Here is an 11,054-nt window from a genome sequence, read left to right on the forward strand (position 1 = left end):
TATTTTTTCAACGTAGGCCGCACATATTTTGCACTGTACAAGAATATAATAGTATACATACAAGATGTTCTTCTTGAGATCACATTTGTTTCCAAGTAAGAAAATAAGAACGACAAAAGTGCGCGTGAAGCAAAGGGTATCTCATGCACGTGTATCATACCGACAAACTTTTCGGTCCTCAAAAGATGTGTAACCCTAAGGCTCGCGAAGCAAGAAACTCAAGAAAGAACAAAATCACTTGACAATAACCAAATGCCCCCCATCGTCATCCCGCTCAAACCTCACCTCCAGTTCTTCGGCCATCTTCTCCTCACTTTGGTGCACAACACCACGGACGGGTCTCTCATCAAGTCCATGGAAGAAATACGCCAACGTACTGTTTGTCCATGGCACGGGCAGGCCTCCTTGTCTCTTTTGTATGATGACTATTATTAGAAAGACAAGGCTACCAGCCAGCTCAAAGAATGGGAGTATGAGCCATTCCCATGTTACCACGGCGTGGCTGGTAGCTGTAAACGCTAGGCCGCGGACCGGGGGAGGTTGGTAAGATATTTGTCGCATATTGAGGGATATGCTGTTGACTAGATTGTCCATCATATCTGGAAATCCTGTGGCGGAGCCATTCATTGCCTTGTACAATCGTTGCATCAGGGTTGAGGAGTAGCCCGATACCGTGTCGAGTCTCCAGCCTTCGGGGGCGTTGGTATAGGGGTGCAGGGTCACGTTGCCTACTAGGAGATTTCTTAACCAGTCGCGTACCCCCCCCCCCTACTGCTAAACTCTTCACAACGAAGGGCGTTGAGGAGTCGTGTGATTGAAAAATTATGTCTGTGTGACCGTAGGTTGGATCAAATTCTGGTATGGTTTGGTTGGTCCACGTGAAAAGCTCGGTCTCATATATTGTCCCGTTCATGACTTCGGCGCGCATGTTGCGAACGCAGAATTGCAGGAGGCACTCGAAAGCAACAGGCGGAGCGAACATAGATCCGTTCATGGGTTTGGAGTAGTTCATATCTGGCTGTATTGGGATGGTTCCAGGAGATGGGCCAACTACAAATACACTCATTAAGGCTGATCCATTGTGAGGAAAGGCAATAGATCCCCAAACCGGAGAGACGGTACTAAGACTCGTGGCGCTGAAACTTGTAGTCACATTCACCATCCCGTTCAAGATGTTGTAAAATACTTGATTTTCCAATGGTCCTGGTTGAGCTCCTGTTAAGCCAAATCCGTTTGGAAGAGTGTAGTGGTCCGTGTTGTAGGTAAATGGGTCGCCATCGTAAGGGGCCATGTATACTTTGGTCATGTTGAGACTGGACGATAAATCGTGGCAAGTGCTGCGAAGACCTAACGTCTGATACGAGTCCCAGGTACAGTTATTACTTCCACAGCGTGCTATGGAAGCTGCTGTAAAGTTTGTGTGTAGAGGATTGAAAAATGCAAGATAGGGCGCGTTCAGCAATTCAGTGTCGACTCCGTCTTCAATTACACCTATATCTCCAATCGGTGCCCAGCCAGTTCCATTCATGAACTGTGCTATCGGCACATAAGCCGCATCAGTGTGCAGATAAATTGTAGTATACGTCCAAAGACTGTTGAGTAAATGTGCTGATTCCCAGCGCAACGATTGTGATGAAAGCCCCAAATGATGCGACAGGTCTGATTTCAGTCAGTATGAGGATCTTGCGAAGCGACGTGTATCATGATGTGAATCCTTTTGTGGAGGCTGATGATGAGAGGGCCTTCAAGGGATTATGAAGCCTACCCAGACTTTCGACCCACAATAAGTTTTGTACTTCCCAGTGGCCCTCGACTAGCCTTATCAAGAGTCTCAAAATTATCCATCGGCCGCTTCTCAAGCGCTTGAAGCCATTTCATCTGCCCAAGTGCAGAGCTCACTGGCATTAGCAGGAGTGCCTGCCCAAAGGTAGCCAACAAGCCGATGATTGCATTGGGTGTGATGCCATACTGTAAATCGGGAAGCGGGCGGCCATTGAGTACATTCAGAACGACAAGAATAGCGATAAAGAAGCAGAGACTGCCAATCCAGCTAAGGATTTCGAACTTCCACGAGATCAGGCTCCATCCTGGTGACGACGGTCTGTAGGGTGTTGTCTCGTGATCAACGGGTGAATTCGAAGCCACGTGGGATGGCGCTGAGGATAAGTCTTCGGTTTTGGGAAGAAGTGATTGGTGGTGATCCAGAGACGACGCTCTGAGTTGTTCGAGCTCTTGCGAAGAAGATTGCATCTCGAAAGCCCCAGAATACTATGGAGGATTAAGAAGCTCGAACTCCAAAAATCGTGGATTTCAAGAACCAGGACGCGTATCTGATAATGAGACATCAATGGGTTTTAATTGCCTTGTCACTTAGTTAATGGCCCCGAAATCTTAGAGCCAATTGATATTAGGATCTGACCGTCAGGAAGCTTATTCCCCGTTCAGCCCGTAACTTATTTAATTTATGTATAATCATCTTAATTGGGGGCGCCTATGGGAACCCTATGTCCAGCCGTGTCACGCTCTAAAAAGCTAAGCGCTAGAGCAAAGTTCCCATGACTGGCCATTTGGACCGGGGTGGCTGGTTGCGAGCTAAATCAGTGTCCATGTCAGACAATTAATCCTGAAGGAAGAAGAGAGAGAGGTTTCTAATAGAGAAGGCGCGGTGCCTCAGGCCCACACCGTATACCTAGGGTTACCTAGGGTTGTGATGTGGATGTGGAGCAACACCCACCCCGCCTTGTCCCAAAATAATTTATCATCAACCAACATTCCTACAATCAACCCACGACATCAAGCTTCACTCGTTCATTCAACCCACTCAGTCTGGGGAACAGCTAGATCAATGCCTGCCTCACCGTCAAGTTCTACGCGTTCCATTCCTATAAATAGAGACGCAAAATCCGTTGCATCATCTCCGACGACAACGATGACATCAACACTGAGTGAAGCGGACGACAACAGCTACAACTACAATAACAACAACTCGCTCGACGATATATTCGATTCGTCGCCGGATGGTCATAATCACGAAAATCGCGAAATACATAACAACGACGATATTATACCGTCTACACGGTCAACGGCAGAACCCTCCGATCTCCCATTCCTTCGCCGCCAACACGTTACAGCTGGATACAGGGATGGAATCACTGCCTCGAAATCAGAGCATGTCCAACGAGGTTTTGACGCTGGATATCCCGTTGGCGCGCAATTCGGGCTTCGAGTGGGTACGATATTAGGTATTTTAGAAGGGTTAGTGGGTGGCTTGGAATCAACGTCGTCGAAGACGGGGCCTGTGAAGAAACGTTCTGTCGGGAATAAACAAGTAGAGGAAGAAAAGGACGAGGGTGCGGCAAAAGAGCAAAGACAGAAGATTGAGAGATTGAAGGGCTTGTACAAAAATGCTCTGAAAGACTTGGATGTTGAGGCACTGTTCGGCGGGTTGCAAGCAGGAGACAGAGACGGCCCAGACCAAAGGACAGCAGAGGAATTCACTGAAGAATCAAAGCCAGAAAATCGGTTACGCGAGAAAGCAGAACCTGTGGTTGCCAAATGGGAGAAGCTAGTCGATGTTACGAAATGGGAGGAGGGTATGGAAGCGGTTGAAAGTATGGAAGATCTGACTGTCGAGAAGAGATGATGTGACCATGTCTAGTCTTTTCAGAAATCATTATCATCTTCTCTGAAGAGGACTTTCCCGAATGGCCAGGACAGTCCTCACGGAACGCAACACATTGCGCCGAGATCTTGGTTTGAAGTCTAAAGGCATCACACGCACTAGGAGTTCCCCGCAAAGATGGACAAGGCACTGAAACACGAGACTTGAAGAAGTACTCAGACTACCAAGGTGTAACTATCCCAAGGCTTGACGAACCCGAACCCCTGGTTAGGGCTCATACCGCCAAAGAAAGAAGTTGGACCGAAAACCTCAACAACAGGAGAAGAGCAAAAATCCTAACAACATCACCTCACACAGCATGCCGAACCAAACACTTGGATAATGTACCTACAGACAATGCATAGCACCATTACCACAACCACGGGTAAAGCAGCAAGAAACCCCCCATTCCCCATGCTAATAAAGTCATCCTCAACCCAGAAACTAAACCCGAAAATGTAGAGAGAGAGAAAAAAATTCATGCATTTTCTCATCACATTCCACAGTATCAAGTTCATGCAGTTCCTACTTACGTTGGGCACGGTAGTACGTACCCGACTATATGAGTACGTACATAGCATATGCATACATAGGTATAAGCAAGCAGGTACTTGCCTACATAGTACATACTCATACGTACATGCAATCCTGTGCAACCAGTAAATTGAGTACTTGGGATCTGATTGAATAATTATTATATGCATTGAACTTTTTTTTTTTTTTTCTTCCTTTAAGTTTTTCCTCTATCCTTTTCTCAAGTGCGTGTCATGGAGATAGAATGGCTTGGTAATGATTGATTGTCCCAAGGGAGCGGATACCCTTTTTGATCTATGCTCTGTGTAAGCTTTTGAGTGGACTTGAAGATAGTCGTTCCCAGCCATCAACTCAAGCAAAGGGATAGGTTGGTCAAGGGGTTTCTCGGGTCCGGGTGTTTGTGTTCCCTTGATTTTACGTATACCGGTAGTAGGATGGATCCTATATTGTCGTATGCCTGAAGAATTGAATCATGTTATTCCGTAGGGGTCCTATTTGATGGAACCATCCGTACAAGGGTTTATTGGCCGTCTTTTTTCATGTTTTTCGGGTATTAGGGTTTCTAGTTGGTCCATTGCCATACTTTGTAGGGATTTCGTCTAACAAGGTATATCCATGACATAGACATAATGAAAGTAAGAAAAAGTCCGAACCCCTCTCTTGTTGCATGGAACTTTGAGAAGATGGAAATTCCCATATGGGACAATGAATTGAGAACACGTATCTGTCCCAAAACTTCAAGCCAAGGATGCTTGTTCAGGGGCATTACCTTCCCATCCGCCCACCACTCCCCGATTTCAGGGATACGTACATAACTAAACGATGCCTGTCGGTCTGCCTAGAACGAGAGAACAAGGGTCTATCAATCCATCCTTGCCCTGGAAATATCAGTTCTAAACTCGACCTCGCCTTGCTTTCCAGGGTTGGTTAAATGAACTTGATCACCCCCAATCACTCCAATGCAGAAATCCGTTTTCACTGTTCCTGCGGTTTGCAGTATGTATGTCCCAGGGATGACTTTTATCATCCAAATCGATCACTATGTATGTAGCCGATATCCTGCAAGTACTACTATTTCGTGCGTATAGGTCTTGGGTCGGCGGTGATACATCCTGCCCTCCCTATCGTGTAACCCTGTAACCTTTCCTGGTAACCTGTGTGCAGTCTCATCACCTAGGCACCAATCTGGAGGGCTAGTCCCAGGATTAGATTGAGGCTGTACATACAGACCACGTTGAGAACCTACAGTTCTTCTTCGGGTACAACTCAACTATCAAGTGTGGCAAGAGAGTTCGATTGAAATGCGGTTTGCCTTAAATCTACACGGATTGTGCGACGATGCCATGAACGGTGGATAAATAGGACTCATCTAGATACATTTCGAGGGTGTGGGCGAGTCAGTCTTGCATGGATACAAGGTATAGATTCGTCAGGGATTCGAGAGCTGAGTATCGACCAGGGAGCAAACTTGATTGAAAAAATCTAGGAACAGGGGTATAGATTAACTTCCAGGGCTTACTATCAATGTCTCAGTTGCAATGCCAATGGAATTAAATCTCTGCAGTCTAATTAAAAACCCTCCCCTGAAAAAGTTACATGATAGATTCAAAAAGTTCAATAGTATTGAATTTCCTTGTAACGATAATTCAAGAAGTTCAGAAGCTTCTTGTTGTAGAACTAACTATCGTAACTAAACTATAGAATGACCCATGTTCCAAGATATTGCTTCTAGCTAAGGTACATGCATGAGATAACAGGGGGGGGGGCGTAATATACGGTTTTGTATTAACCAATTCTTCCTCCGACCAAGCCAATCGTAATCCAGTAGTGTTCGTGAATGAACTTTTCTTCAAGTGAGAACCAACCAACCACAACAACTCCAGGTAGGAAATAAAACAAGCAGAGAAAAGACGCCAATCGTGATTTTTGGGGCTTGCGCCTTGTCCGCACCTTTGCTGGGTACGGATGTATGTTGTGACGGAACATAAGTGATCAATAGGAGAGAGATGACGATGGAAAAGGGTGAGTAACAGCCTAGAAGGCGGGCGGATTGTTCGTGTACATCCAAAAACAGAAACAAGTCGAGGACAGCGCGAGTTACTACTAATAACAGCATAGTAAGAAAAAGTCATAGTCATGACCATAGAATCATAAGGAAAATCCGTGAGCATGAAGAGCGTAAGACGTTCACAAGCGTATGACAGAAACATGACACATTGATCATCAAGTAGACGGAATAAGCACAGCAAACATCAAAATGAAGAATATGATTAACCACTGCGACAATCCAAGGATCGCAGTGACCCCCATATTCTCTTGAACACAGTTGGCTGTTCTATTGAAGCGGTGTTGGACGATACAGTTTCCGATGATGGCAAGGTGTGGCTATTGCAGTAATAGTGATGATGCATTGCCTCGGTTTTGGGAAATGGCAAATACTCATCCGTGGCATTAGACCGCTGTCGTCGACGGGATTGGGCTTGGATAGCGGCAGCTGTCGAAGAATCAATATCTCCGGATAATTTCTCGCTGCTGTGTCGAGATGACTGTGGGAGTGACGTGGTGGATGGGGCCACCAAGCGTAATGTCTGCTTCAGGGGTGGAGGTGGCGGCAGCAAATCGTCGGGTATGGAGGTGACACTACCGGCCGCGCGGTTGTCGAGTTGGGTTAGATTGTCCGGGCGGCTTATGGGATCGGTCTGGCCCGCGTCTACCGGGGATGTTGCCCACAATGCCCCATGGCTGCCAGCATTAGCTGTAGTGGTACGGGTGGTTGTGATTGTGCCACCGATACTATTAATTGTAGTCGTAATAGTAGTTCCGTTCGGATTATTATTGATGTCCGCGTGCAACTTCGCATCCGATTTGGCAATGCGACGCAGCTGCACTCGACTTCGGACCTTCCGAAGCGTGTCGATGGGTCCCCGCCGGGATTGTGATTTACCACTAATCGACCCTGATTCCGAGTCCGATTCCCAGACCGACTGTTCTCCGTAAGCTACTGATGTAGAAGTTGAGGGTCGCCCCTTAATAGATGCATTGGTGCTTTGTCGTGCAATGAGTGGAGATATGGGCGTGGGGTTCGGAAGCGGACTGGGACAACCATGGGCAGGAATGAAAAGAGCATGGTTAAATGGAGTCATGTGGGGTTCCTTTGTAACAGGGTTCACCAGACTCGGCGGTGAGATAAGCGATGGATCAATCTGGCTTCTCGATCCGCTGTTTTGGGCCTTTTTAGCGAGAGGGGCAGGTCCGACATTTTTCAAAATAGGTGGCAAGCTAGGCAATGGCTTGGAGCGTAGGGAAGATGCTGCAGCTACTGCAGGCTCCTTGGGAACCATGGTGAGTGTTTCAGAGGACGTGTTATGGTATTCAGCAAGAGCTGCAACCGCGGATCGCTCCACAGGAGTATTCGGCCGCGTGCACGCCCTTGACTGGTTGTCAGGAGTTGCGGCTGGCAGATAAAATTGCGCCGTGTTTTGGGATCGATCGCGGAAAGCGCGATGGCTATGCAAAAACTCTTGATGCGTTGGTTTCTTTCCTTCGGTGTAATCAGAGTCGGAATATGTTGAAGAGAATGAGCTGCTTGGTGTTAGGTCCGGAGTGACACCCGTAGCATCAGTTTGTATGGAACTACAAGAGCTTGGGGTGTGATGATGATGTGTTCGTTGCCAATCAGGTGTCGTTGGACAAACAGGCTTTGAATCTTGTGATTCCTGGTAGTGAATGGCGTGGGACTGAACAGGATTAGGTTGATTCAATGGTGGTGATTGTGTCTCCTCAGTCATGTAAGACATAAAATACTCATTCTCGAGGTCGTCCAGATCAACTTCCGACTCGTCATCAATAGAACCATCCCACTGCTTCGGAGCTTCTAATGCTCGCTCCAGATAGAAAGGGTCAAGGTTTGGATCCTCAACCACAGTTACCGTCTTTGGTGGCACAAATCTCTCTACACTGAGTCGTAGTTGTTTCAGAGCATTGCCTGTGTATTGGTTCCCAGAGACGTCCAGATGGTATGGAACCTCGGCACGGTCGCCAGCCATGGGCTAGATGGTTCAGATGATTGATATCTTGAAAAGAATAGCAAATTCAGGCACGAAGTGACAGAACAGCAGTACCTCTACTGGGATTATGTCAACAGCGTCTATAATCTGAGAAGATAAAACCAGATTGTTCGAAAGTATTCAAGGGCAAGGGCGATCTGTTTATACACTCCACAAGGAGAGAGAGGCAACGCAAACAAAGATTTAGCCATTTCAAAGGTGGCTGACATTAAACATCTGCATGCCGATGCAAAGCCTTGTAAACATACAGTGAACCGTGCATCCGCACGGACATCTGTGGCCTATCCAGCCTTGCATATGTCTGGCGCAGGGATGGGGTTCCGGTAAGGTGGATTCACCATTGTACAGATTCGATCGAACTGATCTTCGCCAAGCCCTAGCCCATTAGCAAGGGAGACATCGGGTCCCGATTCGGCAACATTGGGTGATGCAGGTCCAGCAAACTTCTCTTTCGGAGTGCACAAAGCCAGTTCGCAATATAGTACAGCGTGGAGATCTTTCCAACCCCCAAAGGCTTGAACTCGTCCCCATTACACAAAGATGCAATACACAATACTAAATAGTAGTGCCATGAGCCGATGATGATTTGGAATCCGTACTACGCAGTGCAGCAGACATTCCACGCCTCAGCTTTTCTCGGGATGTTGCTTGATTTAGACCGTAGTCAAAGAGTTTTGCAACAACGCGACTAAGATAGAGGCGCGTTTGAGATGGTTAAGTCTTCTATCAGATTTGGGTAAAAGTGGCCGGTTTCACGTCCCAGCTAAGCACGTCCTCAATCTCCAAGTGCGTTAGCTCGAAGACAAACTATGGACTGGTTCGTTCATTTTCTACTCCATCAAAGAGCAGCCTAGGGTCTGACCAAGAGACCTGCTCCAATTGAAGACTCCCCAGGACGCTAGGTCGTCTCCCAAGCCGAATAGACTTTCTTTCCGGATCTCCGTGAAGGAAACACTGCGAGGCGACTATTTTTGTAGCTGTTGCTGCAAGATACAATTTATGTCGTCAGCAAGGAATGGGTCCCATACTGTTGGGAGCCGTCGTAAACAGTGTCGTTTCATCAGGGTAGCATTGGGACGAGCTTCAGGTATTTTCCCAAGGTAAGCTCGTTGCTATGCATTAGGGTGTGATCCCCGCATTCCAGAGCTGTGGGTGCCTGCGGCAGCCAGTTGCTACATATTATGATCGTACGCTGTATAGAACTCTATCACATAAAGAGGATGAATTTTGCATAAAAATCTGATCGGAGTTGCCGAGCTTGATGGAGTCTTTGTGAGCGTGTTCACTTCGCGGTTTCAGATACATTCGGAAGCGGCATTTCTTCTCAGGAAGGTGACTCTTCCTATCACCATCGACATCGCCACAACTCAGCCGCCAATAACCGGGCACGCCATTCCGGAATGTCTCCAAGGTTGATATGTTCATTCTCCATGTCCGAGAGCCCTAGCAAAAGCGTAGCGTATGTCTAATAGCCCCGGCCATCTGGATAGCTCCGCGTTCTAGAGACAGGCCTCTTGCTAGGATATCAACTCAGGGGCAGATCTGGTTGGCTCAGAAGGCCATTATCGATGTAGCGTTGTCGTAATTCGGAGGCGGCTGGGGACAAGCAGTCTGAACTGTGATTTCTGTCCAATGGTCTGAGTACGTCTGCTACAGAGAATGGAAGGGATGCAGAGATCTGACATGTCGTCCGCGGGGAGGAGCAACCTGGATCCCGATGCCCACTACCCGGCTTGTCAGTGGGGGAAGGCACCGACCCACCCTAGCGCTCTTCCCCAATCTGTGTAAGCGTCCGCACGAGCCACTCGCTCTTTTCGTCTTCAACTTCATCTTTTCTTCCACTCTTCGTCTCCTCAACTCTTCATCTCTGACTATCTAAGTGTTCGGTTGTTGGGTTGTTGGGTTTGCGTCTAATAATCGAGAAGCTTTTCATGATCATAGCCCAGATTCTGTTCGGATCCAAGACAGTCTGTTTCAGACCATGGCCCACAGCATCGAACAAATCGAACCTCTCCTCCATCGCATAGATGATACTTCACAGAGCTTCCTATAACAGACTTCCGAGGCGCATTAAGCTCATGCTTAGATGCACCTAAAAATTCTTCCTGCTTCCCCGTTGCGGAAACAGACCAATAGACCAATACCCAGACAACTATCTGCCTATTTATTGAGGCACGCAAGGGCGGCAAGGCTGAGACGGGGTTCAGTGGAGATGCCTCAGATCGCAACAAATCAGGGTCCTTTCGAACCAAATTTTTTTTTCTTTTGGCGCTTGATTCCCTTGTATACGAGCGTCTAGATATGTACGTTTCTGATTCTGGGCCACGCTAATTTTCCGACAGCGGGTATCTTTTCCTTCCACTGCAGTTGTGTTGGGAGCAATCGTCTCGGAGCCCCTAGTGTATAAACAAACAGAGGTCGTCCCCCTTTCTCCTGCACAACAAGAACGTCATCGAAATTGACAATCGCATCAAAGGACTTCCCTTGCTTTTGATTCATACAACAGCTTCCCGTCTCATTTATCATCCGGTTGCTGCCCAGCAACAAGATTATATGTTCTTTTTTGAGGTTGTTGTGCTGCGAGGGTTGAATAAATGATTGTTCTAGTGCAAGCGGAATCCCGCCTAGCTGTTGTTCGATATTTGAGGTAAGTAGATGAGTTTGGATTGTCAACTATCAAAATTGAGTGAGCCCACTTTCAAGGTTACGAGAACCTTGAATTGACATATCGGATATTCGTGTGGTTTATCAAACTTGAAGGCTTACTTCTTTCTAGCACACTGATTGGTTAG

The 11,054-nt window shown here is 47.2% G+C and overlaps 3 protein-coding genes across 3 annotated transcripts; 1 reads left to right on the top strand and 2 right to left on the bottom strand.

Moving 5' to 3' along the window:
• Positions 1-234: 234 nt before the first annotated feature.
• On the bottom strand, positions 235-2,250 carry EYB26_008820 (uncharacterized protein; the record flags this gene model as incomplete). The annotated part of the gene is made up of 3 exons (XM_054268071.1): positions 235-731; positions 838-1,659; positions 1,797-2,250. The coding sequence occupies 3 exons, from the start codon at positions 2,248-2,250 to the stop codon at positions 235-237; spliced, it is 1,773 nt and encodes a 590-aa protein (XP_054124046.1).
• Positions 2,251-2,929: 679 nt separating this feature from the next.
• EYB26_008821 (uncharacterized protein) lies at positions 2,930-3,643 on the top strand (the record flags this gene model as incomplete). The annotated part of the gene is made up of 1 exon (XM_054268072.1): positions 2,930-3,643. The coding sequence occupies one exon, from the start codon at positions 2,930-2,932 to the stop codon at positions 3,641-3,643; it is 714 nt and encodes a 237-aa protein (XP_054124047.1).
• A 2,822-nt stretch (positions 3,644-6,465) lies between these two features.
• On the bottom strand, positions 6,466-8,241 carry EYB26_008822 (uncharacterized protein; the record flags this gene model as incomplete). The annotated part of the gene is made up of 1 exon (XM_054268073.1): positions 6,466-8,241. The coding sequence occupies one exon, from the start codon at positions 8,239-8,241 to the stop codon at positions 6,466-6,468; it is 1,776 nt and encodes a 591-aa protein (XP_054124048.1).
• Positions 8,242-11,054: the final 2,813 nt, after the last annotated feature.

This window comes from Talaromyces marneffei, chromosome 7 (genome assembly GCF_009556855.1).
Source record: "Talaromyces marneffei chromosome 7, complete sequence".
In the NCBI taxonomy this organism is placed as follows: Eukaryota; Fungi; Ascomycota; class Eurotiomycetes; order Eurotiales; family Trichocomaceae; genus Talaromyces; species Talaromyces marneffei.